Here is a 20,138-nt window from a genome sequence, read left to right on the forward strand (position 1 = left end):
TTCTCTCCATCAGTCCATTTAGCCATCATCTTTGATATCTGCCATCATCTACCTGGTATTTTCATATTTTGCTCCGGTTCAGTTTATTTCACTAGCGATTGTTTTTCTCCTCTTTCACAACAAACACTGCGTTTCTCGCATAGCAAAGAGGATTGGACCACTCCACAGTCCATACCTAATTCGACAGTCGGCCACGCCTTAGCAACAAGATAGATGGTCAGACTTTGGTGATCGACCTCTGCCCCACCGTCTCCATGATCCACGGGATTCTTCCTCGAATCCTCGAAATACACCCGACCTCTTCCTTTCGACTACTCGACCAGTTCTCATCCAACTTGACCCACCGGCCACTTCCCAGAGCATCGGATCCGGATGAAAATATCCATGACTGTTCTTTAACTGATCCCCTTGATGGCTATGGAGCCATCATTTCTTTTGGGGATATATCAAAATGAGGCAGAGTACGTCTTCAATTCCATTGCCTCCAGTTCAATGGCTAACACATTGATTTTCAGACACAAGGCGACATTCCCTTATACGCGATACCATCCGCTGTCACGAGACAGAGGACCCTGATCTTTGCCGCGTCATTGTTCTGCATTTTCAAAACGACCCTACCCACAAGGTGGTCTCTATGGCGGCTTCAATTATATGGCACAACCTATCCAATTATTATGTCACCCTCATTTTAAAGGAGCTTCCTTACACTTGTCTTCGTGCAAGGCTTTCAGGCTCCTTACCTGCCTGCAACAATGGAAGAGGTAAATTCTTCCTCTGGGTGTCGGTGCCCAATCACATTTGCTCTCGTGCCTTCGTCTGACAGTCTTACAACAGAAAGCATTGCCGTATCCAGCAGATCAGCCCACCCGCCCTACTCGCGTGGGAGAACCACCGAGACTACGCATGGATAGTAACCTTGTCAACTCCCAACTTCGGATTTCAGACAGGCAAGACCCGTAGAATCCCAGCCTTGAGGACGAGTTCATACCACCGGCCAAGGAAGAAGACATGAGTGGAATCATCCAGCGGTACGTCATTCCATCGGGGGCTTTTGCTTCCTCAGGCAAAAGGATAAGATAGGTAAGAACATGTTTTTTGCTGGCATTGCAGGCCGATGAGGAGGCCATGACCAAGGTCTCAAGATCAAGGGCACTGCCCGTCGTGTCATTGGCATTCACAGCCGTAGAAAGTTCAAGAACTCCTACGAGTACGAGTGCTCTTTCGCCCTCGGTAAGAATATTGGCACGAAGAATGAGCGTTGGGTCCCTATAATAACTGCTAACAACGCTTAGTTGCCCCGTAACGAGCTTCTCGCTTCTTACTAAAAGATGGTTACCGATATCGATATAAAGGAGGCCTTCGCTTCCGGTTAATTCTGTCCCCTTGTTCGCAAGGAGATCGAGTCTCACTGCGCCAACTTCGGTCTCGATGCCGAGCTTGTTTCTCACTCCCGCATGCGCGGTCTCTGCGGTGGTCAGCGTGTCAAGGTCTGGCTGGCACTTGACGATCGAATCTTCGTCCGGCTATTTTTGGAAATTTGCGCCCACCAGCACCATTCTACTCATTGGCCTTCTCCTGGTATTTAGGTTGGGCTTGTTGGTACTTAGGGTGGGACTTCGTCTCAATCTGGAACAAGTTCCACATCCTCGTCCTCAGAACTGGTTTCTGAGCCACCAGAACGGGCATCGCTCCCCGAACGCCCAACTGCATCCTCCTTCCATCACTCCGACTCCAGGTGCGGGTCGCTCCCTTCTTCCGGCTCATCTTTCTTTGTCTTTCATCGCTGTCTTTCATCTAGAGGGTGCTATTTCTCCCTCGTTCCATCTACTCGTTTTTCTTCCGCTTTTCTCTCCCTCGACCCTAGCTAACACGCTCGCCGATCAGGAGCAAATCGCGGGTGCCGTCAACACGACATCCAATACACGGCCTGCTCCGGCTGGCAAAGACCGTATACCGACCAGCGTATTAATGGAGAGCGTATCAAGTACGACCTGGCAAGCGTTACCGCATATATGGGCTCTAAAAGTCAAGAAAGTACCCAGGCAGCGATAGGCCGAAGTAAAATGTGAGAACGGTATTCACACAAGGGAAGCATACACCACTGCAACAGACGCGGTAGAGCAGGCGAGGGTGTACCAGCCGGTCCTTCAGTCATCAAGATGTGGTTGAGTTCCTCCGCTCCAATGACGGTGAGGCGCTCCTAGTGGGATGGATATCGGTACCCTGGCCTTACTGACTTCATCACAGCAGACGAGTGCCGTGTCATATGTGGTGAATTGGCAGATGGATTGGTCTTTATCAGTGTGGAGCATCTACTGCGGTGACTGCACCAACACATTGACTCACAGCGTTCAAACTACCACGGCCTTTGAGGCTAGCTGGAAGTTCTTCCAGTCCCATATATCTTTCTTGTGGAATGAGAGGCCATCGATCTCCTCGCCCGACCTGCTATTTCTTTCTATGATACATATAGAGCGTGGCCCTTGTTCCTGGGATACAGCCAGTAATCAAGGGCATAAGGGCGTGAGAGGGAGGCTCATCACAATTACCGTTTCGTGTGGCCATTAACCCACAACATTCCCAGAGAGAAGGAAAAGACAGGAACCTATTTGCTGGCAATGAGGATGCTGTCAAGAAGGCGGAGGAGGTGGAAGAAGAGCGACCATTGGGATTCCCTTGTCACCAACTACTACTACTCCAACATTGCGTGGATTTGCCGAATTGGTTGATGCCTTTGAACAGGAGAACGGCAAGCAACACGATGGATTTGTAGATATGCATTTCGCTGGTGCCTATCCCGGAAAACCCGGCTTTTCTAGGTTCGCAGATCAAAGTGATGGTGTCGATGATTTCATTGGCCGTTGTGTTTGTATTTTACCTTAGCCATTGGCGAATGTGTACAAGGAAGTTCGGCTTAGCTTAAGTTCTCGCAGCGTATGCATTAGGATGGACGGGATACGTCCCTACCTAGAAATACTTGCCCTACCCAATACCGCCGTCGATAATGTTTGTCGCTCATCCTATGAACCAACTTACGGTAGGCGGGTTGGGGACGCCGAGAAGGCACAATACGCGTATAGCGAGGAGGGGTATCCATGTAAGCAAGTTGAAGCCATCACCATCTCTTGGCTTTCTTGGCACATCAATCGTCATGATCCATTATTCCCCACTTAGCTGACTGGTATACCTCTATATATCTCTGGGCCTTCATCATCCGTTTATTCTCGGTTTGTCTTCCTTCAAACAAACAAATAGCGCTGTTACCAACACTTTGTCGTCACACGTGACCACCTCTTCCGTACCGTAGGAATGGTTCAACAATCCCGACTCAAAATCTGAGATACTTGTATTGTCCCATCACTTGTTTTCTTCTTCATCAATCACAACCATTTACATCCATACGATCATCGCTATTCACATACAGCCATACGATAGATCAACTCCGAGAGCACATCCCTCACCTCTCAGCCCTCGCATCACTTTACCAAACCAGATTTACTACACCCACGATGTCTGACGACGACTGGGATGACGACTATACTAGCGACGACGTGGAATATGATGACGATCCGTATGAATATGACGACGATGGAGACCAAGAAGAGGAGGTTGTTGAGGAAGAGGACGAAGATGCCAATCAAACCGAAGACGTGGAGGAAATCGACGATGACAATGGCTCTGAGGCGGAAGGGTGAGTACTAACTACATGAGCATCATGATTCATCAGCTGCCTTTGCACCTCCATTTGCACAAAACAGTGCCATCTTGCCACCCACAAAGGAACCGTCAAGTCCTTTTCCTGCCACTAACGCCATGTCACATAACTAGAGAGAATGATGATGAGGACCAGGAGCGCGGTACGGGTTCGATGTCCAACTACGAATATGCCAAGCCTTGGGGAGGAACTGGAGAATTCATGGACTCTTACGGGATCGAACGGACGCCGGAGGGATATCAAGAGGCAAACGAAATGGTGGATACGATGAGGGAGGCGGCGGAGAGGGAGGGTGATAGTGGGAGGAGGAAGTGATAGGACGTAACGGTTGGAATGTCCTTTTTTGACCGGTCGAACTTTCTCTGCAGAGATTGCCTCGTTGCGAAATTCATGTTTCCCGGTTGGATACAAGAGATGCAAATGCCCGGGAAGGTGCAATGTGTGCGAAATGAGGAGTGGAGGAGCAGTATTTAGACTTGGATTCTTGGTCCATCCCATTCACTCTACCCGCCTACTTTCTCCTCATCAACCACAACTTCTTCCATCAAAACTTCCTGCCCAGATCTCAGCCACCTCCCCAAGTCATAATCGAGATCGCATCCCTTTGCCACAATGTCTGACGACGGCTGGGATGATGACTATGCCGACGACGGAGGCTACGATGATGGCTAGTTTGATGACTATTCTGACGACGGAGACGGAGACGGCGGCGGCGGCGGCTACGGCGAAGAAGACGTAGGAACGACTGGGTATGTCGACGAGGTGGAAGTGGAGACACCTGGATATGCGGATGTCGAGGAGGCCAACGATAACAACTACAGAGATGCTGAAGGGTAAGTACCTCTAGGTATCCTTACAGTCCTCGTCCCTGTAACACCCCTTTCACATTTCCAGACCAAGCCTCCGTCACCTTCTGCCACTAACACCAGGCTACATATCCAGTGACAGTGAAGGCGGCGACGATGATCACCCTAACTACAACGGAAGCTCCAATTCCAGCCAAGAGGACGAGAACCGTAATGATAATGATGGCAATAATGAGCGTGGTGCTTCTATATCCAACTACGAATACATGAAACCCTGGGGAGGAACACATGGCTTCATGCGTTCCTACGGCATCAAGCGGTCACCGGAGGGATATGAGGAGGCGAGGGACTTGGTTGATACGATGAAGGAGATGGCGGAGAAGCATGAAAACCTCAAGTAATGGGAAATTGTACGACGTGATGGGTCGTGATGGGTCGTGACACAGGGTGGCTAAGTAGCATGTGATATGTGGAAGTCGAGGTGCGCAGGTTCGAATTCAGCATGCACAGAAAGTAGCTGTGCGTTGATAGGTGAGCAAAGGTTCGGTTGATTGATGCAGTCCATCTGATCCATCGGTATCTGTCTGCATTGAGTTGCTTCCACTTGGCAGTGCGTAGGGTAGAGCGGGGATCGCATGAGAAGGTGCTTTTTGGACTGTTCTTTGCGGTTTTATCATTTCATAGCGTGACTGACCGGACCGACAGAAAGTCATGTTCCACCGCGAGGAGAACTTTCCAACTCTCTAGCTCATTCTTGGGATTATCGTATGGTACAAGATGCGATATAAATCCAATGGCCTATCAATGATGTGCTTGTCATACAACCAAGTGGAGCTGGGCTTCCACTGCAGTTCGTCACTTCAAGTTCCTCCAAACTCGTTTCTCCCTACGCTTTTACCTCCAAGCTCCCCTTATCACTGCAAAGGCCTCAGTGCCGGACTGAACCGCGGCTCCTGCTAGCCATGGAAAAATAGTTCGAGGTTGCGCAAGCAGCGAAGCCAGCACCGTGTTAGGATTTCTCTTTGACCAAAATACCATCCCCAGAGTAAAGGCCGTGAGAGTCAACAATCGGGACAGAGTGTGACTTTGTTTGACGATCTTGTTCTTTCCCGTTTGGCCCTGTGGATAGGTATCCAATACATGTCGTTATTTGTCAGCCAAATCATCCGTGTTTTCAACAGTTCGTCAACAGCAAGACAAGACTCACACTAAGCCGCCAATCCTTCCACGACGGGAACAAACATGAGTACCAGTGGTGGGCTTGGGACCACGGGTAGGCCGAAGCGTTCCACGGTTTCTTGCCGTCCACGGTACGATTATACCAGCTGCTGCATCCGGTGGAGAAAACGGTGTCCTGTAGGGTGTGGTGCAACGTTTGGACGTACTTCTCTTCTGATTCGCGCTTCACTTCGGCCACGCTTCCCTTGCCTTTAAGAAGCGGCTCGATGATTCGCAGCGAGTAGTTGATGGCGTTTTCGACGGCGATGAGGAACGAGGTGTGGCCTGTTGCCACGTTTGGGCCTGGAGGGGGGACATGTCAGTATGTAGGTACTGCCAACAAGATTTTCAAGAGTCCAGAAGGGACAACTTACCTCCCAGCAGGAAAAAGTTGGGAAATCCGCTGAGACTTTCACAGTTGTACGCCTCAGCGCCGCCAAACGACTTCCAATGTTGATGGATGGTCTCTCCCCCACGACCGACAATCTCGCAGTCGAGGAAGAACTCGTTTGTCTTGAAGCCATTGGCCATGACGATGACATCGGCCTCGATGATCTCACCGCTCTTCATTTTCAGTCCATGCGGCAAAATCTCCTCCACCGCCTCATCTGTCAGCCTCAGATGCTCGTTGTGCAGGCTCTTCAGGTACCCAGAGTCGAATATCCTCCTCTTACAGCCGACCTCAAAGTCCGGGATCAACAGGTCATGATACTTCTCCGGTGCCATCGCCCGCATGTAGGCTTCCACCTTCCTCTGCCTCTTCTTCCGGAACGCCTTGGCAAATTTCCCGTCCCCAAATCCAATGAATTCCACCTCCATCTTGATGAACGTTAGGAATCGTTGGAGCTGCATCGTGCCGGGGACGTTGGCCAACGTGAACATTAGCCAGAACGGCACCTTCTCGTCAATGGGCGGATACACCCAATGCTTGGACCGCACCACCTGCGTCAAGCTCTTTGTTTTGTCCACGATGGCCGGCACGATCTGCGACCCCGTGCATCCGTTGCCGAACACCACCACCCTTTTCCCCGTCAGATCGACATCATGCCGCCACCTCGCCGAGTGAAACATGGGTCCTTGGAATCTTTCCGCCCCTGGGATCTCCAACTCCCGCGGCTGATCAAAGAGTCCAACAGCACCATATAAAAACTGGCACTCGTGCACAATCACCTGGCCCGTCTGTTTCTGCCTGATCCACATCCTCCACCTTCCCCTCTCCTCGATCCAGACGCAGCGCTCCACCGCGGCGCCGAACGTCATCTTGTCGACCAAGTCATACTTGCGCGCCACGCGGCTGATATACTCCCACAGCTCGGCGTAGGTGGGCAGTACGCGCGTCCAGTTGGGATTACACTCGAACGAGAGCGAGTAGAGCGCTGAGGGTATGTCGCATGCGCAGCCCGGGTACTGGTTGATGTGCCAGGTGCCGCCGAGCTGGGACTGCTTCTCGAAGAAGCGGATGTCGGTGATGCCGTACCAGCGCTGCAGGGTGGCGCCGAGGGCGATGGCAGAGAAGCCGCTGCCGATGCAGGCGAATTGGGAGTAGGAGAAGACGGGGTCTTCGGGTGAGATTGAGGAGTGGGATGCCATTCTTGTGGTTGTGTCCGGATGGTGACGTCACTCAACGGAGGGAGGAAAGGATCTGTGATTAAGTGGAATGAATTGTTTCAAGAGGAGAAAGAAGATGGATGGTTGAGATTTCAAAACCCTACCCACCCATTCACACCTTTAGGGTTCTATTGGAACGACAGGACAGAACTTCCAACAGGAAAACAGAACAAGCGGGAGATGGACGACGTGGCTATCTCGCGGGAGACAAGACCAAGTTTATACGACGAGCCACGAGTCTGCCGTGCTTGGGAACACAGCAAGTGCATGCGCCTTTGGACCAAAAAGGCTATGATAATTACAGTAATTCTCCGCACGCCGGGTAGCAAGCGATCGTAGGAACAAGGGGAAGAAATATGATAAATGATAAATCGTGCTGAGTGATGACCGTTGTCGTGTAACAACGCATACGTCGGAGTCCGAAGGATCCAACAGGAAGCTTCAGAGCACCCCTCGCAATCCATGTCATTGCATTCCCTCATCGGGATTCCTTCGTTGCAGTGTCACCGGCCCGCTTTCGCATGCCTCGGTTCTTTATTCTTGGAGGAGGGGAAAACGCCGATCCTGTCATCAACTCCAACACGATGGTGTCGGAATCCTCTTGTCCCGGCCGCTAGTGTACTAATTGAGCGATTGCACTTTGCTTTTTCTTTTGGTGGTAAATCCGCGGTACCCACCTCACACTGTAAAACCGCAGCAAAACATCTACACTAGTGGCACGGGCAATGATATTTCCCATTCTCTCCCGCCCGAAAAATGATACTTGCGTTCGAAGCTCACTCTCCCAATCATGAATGTGACGTAGCTAACTGATTTTAAGCTTCATGAGCCTGTAGCCCTAAACCTCCAGTCTCGATATCAACAACCTGGCGTTCTTTGAAGTTTACAGAGATCTCACAGTCAACTCTCTAGCCATCCGCAGCACCCACTCGGGAGCTCCTCTCTGCAATTGCAACAAAAGAGTCCGTCAACATCAGCCTTCAGATGCCTTGAACAGACATTACACGGCCCTGAAATTTTACCAGTGAACTGAGATATCGCATGATGCCCGGAAGATCGATAGTGCGGCCAAAACTGCTACACATACCATTGACAGTCTCCTCGATCACCGTCCCGACATGTAATAACGGCAGGACAAATTTATTCTGTTGTGGGTGAGACCCTCTCAGCAATGGCGTCTGGATGAAGCTACCTTGGGAACGGCCATACTGAGCCTCCATCGCTTGACCTGGTGAACATGCTTGAGCTCCAGCTGAAGAGACTGTAAATTTGTGGAAGCAGGTCAGATCAGCATCGCAACTTGCATTATGGGCTCAGATATCGGCAGGCGAACAAAGTACGTCGTCCATGGTGAGACCTTTGCGTTTGATGGGGGTTGGCATTGTGTTCCCCTATTTGTCAATGCTAAGCTGTGTGTTAGTGTTAGTGTCCCTATGTCATAGCCACCAACGATGTTAGTGACGGCAGCGAAAAAAGTGAAGAATGGCGACGCATTCCGGGGCCAAAGCACCAAGGAGAAACATATCAGATACAAGGGGCTATCGTCTCTTGTTGAGCCTAGGCTGTGAGTGGTTTACAAGGTGTGGAATTAGGAGGTTCATAATAACACCTTGCTGCTCGTCCTGATCGAATAGCTAACAAGCTCCGCGACAGAAAGGTAGTGGTGGTACCAACTGGTGCGGGCCATGGCCCTGGGCGTTCCCGCTCAGTCAGGGTTCCCCACAGGAATGGACCACTGAGTGCGGGCCCATCGGGCCGTCGGGATCAACCCGTTAGGTACCTAGATCTACGAACAGCGGGGCCTGCAGGCACTGCCGTGAATGCAGCCTACACTAAAAATGGCCTGCTTCAGCTCCCTCTGCCGATGTATGCACCGGTACCTTCCACACCACCAAACAAGCTCTCCAAATCAACGAACGGCAGCTGCAAAGCCGGCAGCGGGGGGCAGCCACCTAACCCGCGCCGGGCTACCTGACCAATCTCCATGCCACCCGAGCTGGGGAGAGGCTTGGACACGGGACGGGTTCGTTGTTTGTCAAGAAAGGTCTTCTTCGAACTCTTGTGATTCTGTCCATTCAGTTTGAAACCATTGCCTCGCCCGTGCAAACCGTTCCAAACTGCGTGGTAACTGCAGTCTTCAAGTCTTGATCATCATGGTGAGTATCTGCTTCTTTACGTTGCAGTTTGGTTGTATGAAGCCATTCCAAGGGATCGTCCGAAAAGGGAAATAAAAAGTCAACAGAAGCCATGGATCGCTGACGAACCACCCACCTCAACATGGCAAATAGGCTCGCGCGCTTCGCAAAAACCCTTTGAGGCTGTGGGAAAGACTCTACCTTGTCGCTCATCTCCTCACCATCGGTACATTCACTTCTTACAAACCCTTTTACCTTTGGTTCCCTTTGTCATATGCTCCGACGACTGGCGCAAGCAAAACACTGACATATACACTCTCTAGACACCGCCCATTTGCTTCTCAACGCCATCACTTGCGTCAGTCTCGCCATCCTGCGCGGGGTCCCCATCCGCCACTACTTCAGAGTCGCCTACAATCGCTTCGCCCTCGGCTGTCTCTCCCCTCGTGAGATCCAGCACATGAGTCCGTCGACCGCTACCATCTACCGTGAATGGATTGCCTCCGCCTGCGCTGCTTCCCAGGCTCGCATCGACTCCGGTCACGCCACCCCCAATGACCAGTACATCCTCGACCACCTCCACCGCCACGAAGAGATCCTTTCTGACGGCGAGTCTTCTATCCTCTGGGTCGGTGACCGCCGCCGCGCCTCCAAGTTCGTCCTCTTCTTCCATGGCGGCGGCTTCATCGCGCCCATGCAGGATGGCCACCTTGAGTGGTGTCTGCGGTCTTACATCCAAGCCGGCCGGCTTCATGATCAACACGTTGCCGTCGCCGTGCTGCAGTACACCCTCGCCCCCGAGGCCCGCTATCCCGTCCAACTCTCCCAGGCGGCTGACGCGCTGGCGTACCTGCTCAAGGTGGGCGTGCGGCCGCGCGATCTGGTCATCGGCGGCGACTCGGCCGGCGCTAATCTAGCGGCCCAGATCATGAGCCACTTGCTGCATCCACATGCGGACGCCAGGAAGATTGCGCTCCCGCTAGAGGAGCGCATAGCTGGCGTGTTCGCTGTCAGTCCCTGGGTTAGCGCCAGGACGGATGATCAGAGCATGGCGGATAATGCGCTCATTGATATGCTGTCGCCGGTGATTATGGAGAAGGCGGTTCAGGAGCTCTTTGGTAACCACAACAAGTATAACGCCGAGAAGAAGAGGGGTCAGGGATGGGCTATGCCGGCGGATGTGGATACGGGCGCGTGGTACAAGGGGCTGGGAAAGTTTGTTGAGAGGGTTTATGTCACCTTGGGTACCCAGGAGGTGTTCAGGGACCAAAGTATTGTGTTCGCTGAGGGGATCAGGAGGACGAATCCGGATATAGACGTGGTTTTGGAGGAGGCGTATGACGAAGCGCATGATTTCATCCTATTGGAAGGCAAACGGAAGGAGGATGGGAACGCCACTAGACGGATGAGGAAGTGGATTGAAGGGGTCTTTTGGTGAGGCAAGCGTCTTTTGGGAAGAGGGTACATAGACTTGGAGGTGCAGAACAGAGAACAGAAAGGTGATGGACTGGGGCCACAACGACAAGCAAATGGGGGAAAAAATGGGGCAGAATACAACGCAACAGACAGTGCTCTGAATGGTACATCTTGGATAGGCAGGAACTGATGCAATACAAGAGGAAAATCATAGGGATACCTATTGGAGTGCATCTACGAAAACCACAAAGGAAACGCGGTACGACCCTGCTCCAACCGGTGAGTCTGGGGGAAAGCTCGGTCTTTAAACTACCCCTCAACCTAGGTAGGTTAGATGGTTTAGGGTTCACTAGCTTTCGGAACAGAGCCAATAGCTCTTCCATGCGGTCACTGGTTGGTGGAAAATGCTGACTGTATGGCCTGATACTTGACACTGCATTGGTCCACCGCACCGAGACCAACTACCTCGAGAGGAAGATACTACGTTGTGATCAACTTCCCCAGCCACTAATATCCTACTCGTAAGTGAATGTGCATACCGCAAAAAGGGAGGGTTGGCAACCCTCCAGTTCAACATTTCAGTCGTTTGCCAGAATATCTCATTCAACAGCGCGAGTGGTGTCAGTCCCATAATCACAAATATAACGACTTTGGACTAGATTGCGTAGGGGGTGTGCAAGGAGCTGGTGGATGAGGGCGTAGGTGTTCGGGAAGGAGGTAATGTGATGGCAAGATTCGTTGTTAGAGAACTGTGTTGGGACGTGGCGAGTTTGCGAGATGTAATCATAGGTACCTGGTTTGATGCCCCATGATATAAGAAGCGCCAGTGGTTTAGTGGTAAAATCCATCGTTGCCATCGATGGGCCCCGCGTTTGATTCGCGGCTGGCGCACTTCTCTTCCTTTTTTTTTCCTCTTTTTTCCTCTTTTTCCCTCTTTTTATTGCGCACTTCAAATCGAGTTCCTACCATTTCAATTTACATATATATTGCAGGGAAGGTGAGGTCCTGCTGAATATGATAAGAAGCTGCCCACTGTATGTTCATCTTGTCAACTACCCGCTTTATATTATTCGAAATGCCATTCTATCTTATTTACACCACTCTTACCGTTCAGATCTCTTCCCTCAGACTCTTGTGACATTCCGGAGATCTGCGGCCCGGTCTTTTGCAACATCGATTCACGCCGGGTTTCTCCAGTCATGATGTCCTCAAACAGACACAAACTTGTCATCTTATTGTTCATTTCAGCAAACGCATAGTTACCGGGCCTTGCGGGGTACCTCTATACGCCCAAGGCACCTGAACTGCCGGGTGCTGCCCGGCGCCGAGGTGTATCTCGCCCACATCAACGAGCATGCCACAAAGGCTCCTCTGCATTCACCGATATTCCGCCTATTTCTCACCCATCAACACTGACATCACCATTTCAGAGTTCGGCGCCGAGCTGGTATTAGCCACGGCAGCTATCTATGACTACAAGGATGGCATCTGGATCAAACATGCTGCGATAGAAGGCAATGCAATTGCATGTCTTCCAACGATCGAAGTCTGTCCTCCAACGGTTGTGGAAAGTAAACATGTCTGAAAACTTACTTTCACCCCTTCTGGAAAGGGGATATCGGGTGTACACGTCCCTGTCGAAGCCATCAGTTGTAGTGGAAACACGATGGCAATGAGATCCAGCGGTATGGCGGCGGTTGACAGCAATTAGAAACCCCTCGTCAGTCGTCACCGTCGATTCGCAACCTTAGGATGCTGATGGGCCAACGCTCCAGCATGGTCGGAACTCTGGACATCCTGCGTGTCGAGTCTGTCCTGGCCAGTCTTTGAGAATGGCCTAGGTAAAGACCTCTCACACAAGCCGTACGTCCAGAATCCGACATACAACAATATCAAAAACGTACGTTGCAGCACAACTAGAGTACCATCCCAAACGGAAAACGAACAGCTTGACTAAAAAGAAAGAATGAACATAGTCGAAGCCGTGGACCGAGAAAGTGAATGAAGTCTTCTTCTGGGCATATATATGATTTTCTGGTCAGCTGGTTGAAGCATTGACAATTGCATCAGGAGACTACATTTACAGAACAGTGAACGATGAGAAGCAAACACAAGTCAATGATTATCCATCGGGACTAACAGCCGGCTGATGTGCCACTGAATCATCATTCTCATCATATCTCACAATGACAGCTCGTGTGGGGGTACATTCTGTTGTTATGAGTTCCCTCCGAGTTATGGACTTTCCTTTCTCACTTGAACGTGTTTCTCTCCAAACGACTCCTGCCCGACAACCGAGAACAAGGACAGTTTACACGTCGACCTTCAATACCTATCCTCGACAAACCATACCGCGCATATCTTTGCAGAAAACTTTCAACCTTTGACGGACATACCTCTCATATATCACGGAATCTTTGCTCGCTTCCCAGGCCAGCAATGGATACCTCTCCTTCCATCTACCAGCAACCACCACGTCCAAACTTCTTCCGCACCCGGCTAGGAGAGTTTGTGTTGCTCTTCTTCATCCTATACTACACGCTAGCTGCCACCATCCTGCTGTTCATTGTGCACGAGCGCCCACGACAAGAGGAAATCTCAGCAAGTAAGACGTTGCTTCCACTCCTAGCAACCTATTCTCTGAAGCACTGTTTCAAGGAAGACACAATGGCTAACAGAACCAAACTCTGACACTCGTCTTGCAGCATCCGACATGTCTAGACGTACCCACCTTTCAAATTACACCCGCGACACCTGCTCCCTTTCCGAACCGTGCCGCAAGCAAGAGCAAATGGCTACCCTCCTCGCCCTCTTTGCCGGTTTCGTCGCTGCTGACCAGTGGTACGCGCATCATTGGATCTTAGCTGTGCTGAAGAGCCAGGTGATCATTTTCATCGGGCTCGTATGCTTGGGGCTTTGGCTTCATGGAAGGGGATTTCAGGTGTGGGGAGTAACACTTCTTTCGTGGCTAATAAGAGGGTTGATTGCGCTGGCGGGGTGGTGGGCGGTGGATTTGACGTTTTGGGTTGTAGGGGGGATTTATGGGACGCCTGAGTGTCCGGTGGGTGATGATGGGGATTAGAATAGTTCGTGGAATCCGGCTTGCAGGAAGTGGAAGGAGGGATTCCTGTTGGACTTTTATCTTTTAGGAAGGGAATGAGTGTCTGTCGGCTTGAGCCGATGCAAGCCATTAAATACCTACCTATGTAGAGGTAATATTCGGATATCTGGGCATTGTTGGTTGTAGCTAAAGGGAGCTATTTGCCTACCACTACTTGATGGAAGGAAAACAGTTGTTGTGCGAGAAGGACCAACTGCGATTCCCGTCTTATCCCGGATCGGTGGATGACGAAGGCGCAGGGGATGAAAATCATTCCCAACGGTTGACTAACAAGGAAAGAATGAACCAACACCATCACATGTTTCCAACAAGCTCTGACAGCCGATGGCATTTCTCGCAGGATCCCAACTTCACACCAAAGCATAAAGGGACACGTGCGCGGGCAACTTGCGATTAAGACTGGCGCGGCTGCTGCAGCAAGTTTGAGCATGGTGTTTTCGGTAATCGCGGCCGGTATTGTCTCAGGGGTAAACGGAATGGACGGGAGTTTGAGGGTTGAAGCAAGTAATCTGTACGGGTGGGAAGTGGCTGAGAACTTTAACCGAAGGGGGAGTATGGATCTGGGTGGTTGTGCATCTCGTGAGGTGATTTGTTAGGCAATTTGAAGGAGTGCCCTGTTTGAAGAAGGGAGAAGATGAAATGGGGTTGGAGTTTCGGTTGGGATTTGAGGTCTCTGGGGGTAAAGGTGAAAGTAGGAAGGGAGGGTAAAGTCAAAGCGAGGGTCTACACCCTGGAGTGATGGTCACGGTCCGAGGCGAAGGTTAAGACCGTGTATATCAAGCATCTTGGCGGTAATGGTTAGGGGATACTCATGCGCAGTCAATGATGTATCCATCTACCAGTTTCCTATCATAGCAGGCATCAATCAAGCAAGGATGCGACTTGAACATGATTCATTTCATTTTCCATCCTACCTGGATGGAAACCAGTACACACCAAGCAGTGAGCCCTCGAGTGAGTAACAACGTACGTCCCAAGATAGGTACCCTTAGAAGCAAAGGATGTGTCATCGAACACATGTTACAGTCACATCTGTGTCCGTACTACCTACCTCTACATACCAACTCACCATGTCTGTACAGTCCGTCCATAAATGGTGCTTTACCTTACTAAATTCAGAATTCAGCAAATCATGCCACCTGAGTACATCAGGACCTTCACCCACAAGTGCCCGCATATTCATCTTCGCTTTCCAATTGCAAAAGGAACACAACATGGAAACTCGACCACTTGTTGCCCACCCTTGGCGGCCTCGGCCATCTCGCCATTCGGTCTACATCCGGCGAGTCTGGACCATAGCATACCCCTTCTTTGTTGCCTTTTACGTTGTCACGATTGTTGTTCTCTCCCTATCCGGCGTTCGTGCCACAAGAGGACGCGTTTCTTTCCTACCAGATCCCTCCCCTGAACCTCAAGACAGGAACCCAATCTCCTTGCAAGAAGCCTACCAAGCCCTTCATTGCCACACCCAACAACAAACAGCCACTCTCCTATCCTTGAGCCCTGCTGGGCTTCTCGGAGCTGATCAGGTCTATGCAGGGAACGTGATGCTGGGCTTGGGCAAGTTGCTCGTGGGTATCGCGGCCATGCTCACTTGGATTGGATTTTGGGTCATCGACAAGGAGAGATATCCCTTGTGGGCGATGGACCTCTTGAGCTTGACTGGGGCCCTGACGGTGCTGTGGCTTTCGTGGGGAGGTTTGGATGCGGTGATGTGGGTTGTTGGAGGGGTTTATGGCACGTCTGGGTGTTTGACTTCTTGAGGGACTGGGTGGTTCGTGTCAAGTTTGCCCGGTGAGTCTGTGAATTGGCTGATGCGCATGGGGGAATCTTGAAGCTGCCCGTAGTTTAGGTTGGGAGAGGTAAATACATAGTAACCTAGAAATGGAAAGAGCGTTGAGTTTGGTCGGGAAAAATGGTAATCGGAAGTATATGCACGAACCCAAAGGACAAGCTAGGAATAGTTGATGCAGATATTATGTTAGGATCCAGGTTCATGAGCATGTCAAGCTCCGCAACACCCTTGGAACACTTGTATACTCCGTCGAGTGGTCGTAAGAACGAACCGAACATGTCACATTCACTACGATACACCTCTAGAATCCTCCCGTACCCACGCATCACATCGTTTTTGTGGTAGCTTTGAGCGCAGATTTAAGATAGTTACTGGATTGAAGAAGCCCCAATGGAGACCGACCGATGCGTTTCTCAATGATCGTAATCCATATCACAGTTTTGTAATGGCCTTTTCCAACCACAACGAGCGACATTGGACTGTCGGTGTCTGGTTTATTCTTATGACCGCTCGACAAAGCAACCTTCAAGTCCGAAATATCGGTTATCTCATCTGGCTGGTCATCTTCAGGGGTAGAGTAAACAACACGCCCAAGTCGGTACAGGTACCCCTATACAGTTGGTGCGTGGTGCGTGGTATCATAGTTGCTTACTTATTTCACTATTACATCCCTGTTTCTCAATGCAATGGCTGGATGGCCGAGCGGTCTAAGGCGCTAGACTCAAGAACAAAGTTCTTCTGCACTTAAGTGCGGTGTATTCTAGTATCGAAAGATGCGTGGGTTCGAATCCCACTCCAGTCACTCGATTTTTTTTTTGCTTTTCATGCTTTCCATGACAGGGTGCTTCGGCTTTTCTTTGAATTGCCCGCGAAGGCATTGCGGTTGAGCACTACTGGTAGAGGTGCTTGGGAATGGTCTTGGAGCAGTGAAAGTAAGTAGAGTTCGTTCACAGTACCATTTCCAAACAGGAGATGTCGCTCGCGAGATGCTGTGGGAAGAAAGCTCTGTCTTTTTTTCACCTAGTCTCCTTGCGGTATCTATCATGATGTGACTGCCAATTCGTGATATCTGACCCATTCCGTCCGTGCCCGTGTTTGAGTTGACGTCAGGACCTTTCTGCCCTCCCCTCCGCTGTCGAAAGCCCGTGAACCTCTGAGTCGCAGGGCAACCGTAATGGGATGTGCGGTACCGCCCAGGCAAAGACTCGGGATATTGAAAATCACCGTCTTTCATACAATCTCTGGCAGGCATACATGAATGTTGCAGTATGCCTACAGATTATGCCTGATATCCTTGGAATCTCAAATCGGATGCCCCGATTCTGTTTAAGCGACTTCACCAGCCGCCAAGCCCCACAGAACATTCTCGTCTGGGTCGATGGGAATGGCCTATGCGCTTCCCATCGGAGTTTCTCGCCTATAAAAGCCCTACGTCGCAGTGACTTCTGCGAGGATGAAAACTTCGACTTTCGTCAAATTTTCCAACATGGGTTGAACCAAATGCGTTGTCTTCAATTGTGCTCCAGCTATTTGAGCTGGGTCTTTATACGTCGAGGGACAAAAAATGACTTGACGTTGTTCTACGACTTGAACATCCAACGGTCCCGCGTGCGTGCCATTGCCCTGCGCACGAAGCACAGTATTTTGGATACGCTTATACATCTTATGCTCAGAGACGGTAGGTATATCTCCATCCTCGTCTGTTCAACCGGATTTATTTGGGCCTCTCAACGCTTTTGCTCCATGCGGTCTGGCTTTCATTCCATCCGAAGAGCAATCCGAGCCCCGATGATTCTCTGGATCAACCTCAGCGAGCAGTGTCCATCATTGCCCAGCATCCAAGGGGACTGATCTATGTTCACAAGGTGGCGGACATGCATGTATCGACGTGGTACGACAGTGATAGCTTGACCAAATTGTAGCGGCCTAATTCGCATCGTGTTTGGGCGCCGGGGGTGGTAACCGACGCGGAGGTTCCTGTGACGGCAAATTGCGATAGTAACCGGATATGTGGTGCGGGTGAGTGGGATAATTGTCCCAGCCGTTTCGCTGCCTCAAAAAGTTGTCCACTCGTGCCTCTCGGCCCAGACCGGCCGTTTCACCGTACCGTTGCTGCATCTCCATTTTGATAGCGGCATGCTTGTGCTCTTGGTCGTCCACAAGAGCGACGCCACTCTTTACACCTTGCGTGGCGTGCTGCCAGCTGCCCATTATGATGAAGAAAGAAACGATGGCGACGAAGGCGCCGTTGGATACGAAGATGGGTTTTTGCTGCTGGCCAGTACCTCCCGAGTCTTGCTCGTTACGCCATTGTTCCCAATCCTCCCAAGTAGCGTTCATGCTCGCATTACCGGGGCGGCGGCGCCAAGCACTGTGATTTGAGGAGACGTCGTCGTTGCGCAGATCCGGCAGATCCGGATGGTTGCTCCAACCAAGATCGTAGAGATCGTACATGCGGCGCTTTTGCGGATTGCTTAGAATATCGTTGGCGGCAACAACGAGACGGTAGCGCTCAAGCCTGGTTGGGTGAGAAGTGTCGGGAAGCCCTGTATGGGGGTGTCGGTCCGGGTGGTAAAGCTTCACCAGCTCGTGGAAGCGCTTCTTGTTATAAGGATCGTTCTTGCTTTGCCCAAGTATCTCATAAGGTGTAGGGTTTTTGGACGCGGGCCAATGTAATGCGGGGTGGTCTGTCGGCAGCTCCGCATCTGCTGCGCCGTGATGGACCGAAGCGAAGAGGCGGCGTGTTTGGAAAGCTCCCCGGGCGGTCGGAGCGATCGGACGAAGGTCAAAGAAGACGGGATCGACGGCCAGAGGACCACACGGCCGACTTGATGGTGTTGCTGCTGCCCGGACTAGCGTGAGCGAGCCATGGGACGCGCGGGCGGCATTGCCGGGGCAGCTGATGGCGGCAAATTTCAAGGAAAACATGGTGACGGTTTCAAGTAGTCATGTTGGAGCTCACTGGGGCTGATAGAGAATCATGGCTCCGGGCGCGATAATTAAGCGTGCCCATCAGTCGAGGAGTGGAAGTCGGGAGGAGATGGTCGATGGAGATGGTGTAGAAGTGCGGTGTTTGGTGGAGGGTGGGAAATGGATGATGTCGATATGCTGCTGGATATGCTGGGAGCTCAGTGTCAGACATTGACACTGCCTGCCTGCAGCAGCACCTTTGAGTGTGGGGCAGATATCTATGTACCAATTACCTACTACCTTTCTGTAGGTACCTATGTACGTACTTGACACTCGCTGGGCACAAAAGACGGCAGTGAAGAGACGGGCATGATGCACACACTCATTGTTGTGACCGTGCTGGAAAAGATCCAACTGGACCTATTTCAATTGTCAAACTTTTTGTCAACTTGATCATCACAGGCAGCGGTCATATAAACCGAACTGAATTGCCCCTGAGTGGGACTGGAAGGCGATGCCACGGCCGAGGTGTGGCCCATGAGCGAGTGGCGCCCGCCGCCTTCCATTATGAGACGAGACATGTACACAGGTATGGAAATGGAGGTCCCGTCGGTCCCGTCGTGGTGGACACGATGCTGATTGTGCGATACACACAACTGGAAGGCGCAGGGTTCAGTAGGGAACATCAAGGGAACACGTGATCCGAGACCCTTTCGGCAGTGGAGTGAACAGTTTTGACGAGGAGAGGAGACTGGGACCTGGACGCTCCGGCTCCTTCGTGCACTCACTCGCCCAGTCCCAGCACTGAATCATTCACGACTTCCGCACCGCCTCGCCTCGTCCAAGCTTCGGAAGTTTCCCTCAAACTCTCTGCCTTTCTGCCCCGCTTTCAGACGACGACCACCACCACAACGACAACACTTCAATCACAACAGAACAGAAACACTTTGAGCTCGCTGAAAAGCACCATCTCGTCCCACTCTCCCAACGGCATCGCATACGTCGCTTTGATTCGCCCTCCATTTTTCACAGGCCAATCAAGTCCCAGCCGTCGACCCCGAATCGGATTCCTCGCAGCCTCTTCCACAAAAGACGTCGCTCGATTTCGAGGCATACAAGCAAAATCAAACGACTGAGAACGTCCTTGGTGCTCCCACACGCAACGAGCCTCCTCGCGACTCCATCCCCATCCACCGCCGTCTCATCTTTGCCCCACGACCGCTCGCGACAGGCCTCCGCCTCCGCCTACAAAGCTACACCTGTCTGGCTCTGCTCACCGTCAACAGACCGAAAAACAAAAGAGAAAGAGGGGATTCCCACCCACAACTAGTGCTCCTCTCCCCTTGCCAACCACCTGTCCGTTTCGCTACACATACCCGGAGACGAAGCCATCGCGCTCTACGCTCTCCTTTCT

At 51.4% G+C, this 20,138-nt stretch overlaps 8 protein-coding genes across 8 annotated transcripts; 4 read left to right on the forward strand and 4 right to left on the reverse strand.

Annotated features, from left to right (window-relative positions):
* Positions 1–511: 511 nt before the first annotated feature.
* On the reverse strand, positions 512–2,155 carry NEUTE1DRAFT_111896 (uncharacterized protein; the record flags this gene model as incomplete). Its single annotated transcript, XM_009854891.1, has 4 exons — positions 512–632; positions 741–816; positions 989–1,523; positions 2,039–2,155. 4 exons carry the CDS (start codon positions 2,153–2,155, stop codon positions 512–514), a joined length of 849 nt encoding a protein of 282 aa, XP_009853193.1.
* A 1,354-nt stretch (positions 2,156–3,509) lies between these two features.
* NEUTE1DRAFT_102785 (uncharacterized protein) lies at positions 3,510–4,030 on the forward strand (the record flags this gene model as incomplete). Its single annotated transcript, XM_009854892.1, has 2 exons — positions 3,510–3,691; positions 3,829–4,030. 2 exons carry the CDS (start codon positions 3,510–3,512, stop codon positions 4,028–4,030), a joined length of 384 nt encoding a protein of 127 aa, XP_009853194.1.
* A 133-nt stretch (positions 4,031–4,163) lies between these two features.
* NEUTE1DRAFT_102786 (uncharacterized protein) lies at positions 4,164–4,922 on the forward strand (the record flags this gene model as incomplete). The annotated part of the gene is made up of 3 exons (XM_009854893.1): positions 4,164–4,181; positions 4,388–4,548; positions 4,658–4,922. The coding sequence occupies 3 exons, from the start codon at positions 4,164–4,166 to the stop codon at positions 4,920–4,922; spliced, it is 444 nt and encodes a 147-aa protein (XP_009853195.1).
* A 608-nt stretch (positions 4,923–5,530) lies between these two features.
* Positions 5,531–7,329, reverse strand: NEUTE1DRAFT_46797 (uncharacterized protein; the record flags this gene model as incomplete). The annotated part of the gene is made up of 3 exons (XM_009854447.1): positions 5,531–5,640; positions 5,764–6,042; positions 6,114–7,329. The coding sequence occupies 3 exons, from the start codon at positions 7,327–7,329 to the stop codon at positions 5,531–5,533; spliced, it is 1,605 nt and encodes a 534-aa protein (XP_009852749.1).
* Positions 7,330–9,500: 2,171 nt separating this feature from the next.
* NEUTE1DRAFT_111899 (uncharacterized protein) lies at positions 9,501–10,920 on the forward strand (the record flags this gene model as incomplete). The annotated part of the gene is made up of 3 exons (XM_009854894.1): positions 9,501–9,503; positions 9,636–9,708; positions 9,806–10,920. 3 exons carry the CDS (start codon positions 9,501–9,503, stop codon positions 10,918–10,920), a joined length of 1,191 nt encoding a protein of 396 aa, XP_009853196.1.
* Positions 10,921–13,432: 2,512 nt separating this feature from the next.
* Positions 13,433–13,749, reverse strand: NEUTE1DRAFT_47371 (uncharacterized protein; the record flags this gene model as incomplete). The annotated part of the gene is made up of 3 exons (XM_009854478.1): positions 13,433–13,531; positions 13,580–13,615; positions 13,642–13,749. The coding sequence occupies 3 exons, from the start codon at positions 13,747–13,749 to the stop codon at positions 13,433–13,435; spliced, it is 243 nt and encodes an 80-aa protein (XP_009852780.1).
* Positions 13,750–15,233: 1,484 nt separating this feature from the next.
* Positions 15,234–17,082, forward strand: NEUTE1DRAFT_131134 (uncharacterized protein; the record flags this gene model as incomplete). Its single annotated transcript, XM_009854895.1, has 5 exons — positions 15,234–15,733; positions 16,012–16,073; positions 16,120–16,435; positions 16,655–16,746; positions 16,784–17,082. The coding sequence occupies 5 exons, from the start codon at positions 15,234–15,236 to the stop codon at positions 16,864–16,866; spliced, it is 1,053 nt and encodes a 350-aa protein (XP_009853197.1).
* A 401-nt stretch (positions 17,083–17,483) lies between these two features.
* Positions 17,484–18,742, reverse strand: NEUTE1DRAFT_147895 (uncharacterized protein; the record flags this gene model as incomplete). The annotated part of the gene is made up of 1 exon (XM_009854896.1): positions 17,484–18,742. The coding sequence occupies one exon, from the start codon at positions 18,740–18,742 to the stop codon at positions 17,741–17,743; it is 1,002 nt and encodes a 333-aa protein (XP_009853198.1).
* Positions 18,743–20,138: the final 1,396 nt, after the last annotated feature.

Source organism: Neurospora tetrasperma (assembly GCF_000213175.1).
Source record: "Neurospora tetrasperma FGSC 2508 unplaced genomic scaffold NEUTE1scaffold_5, whole genome shotgun sequence".
Lineage (NCBI taxonomy): Eukaryota > Fungi > Ascomycota > Sordariomycetes > Sordariales > Sordariaceae > Neurospora > Neurospora tetrasperma.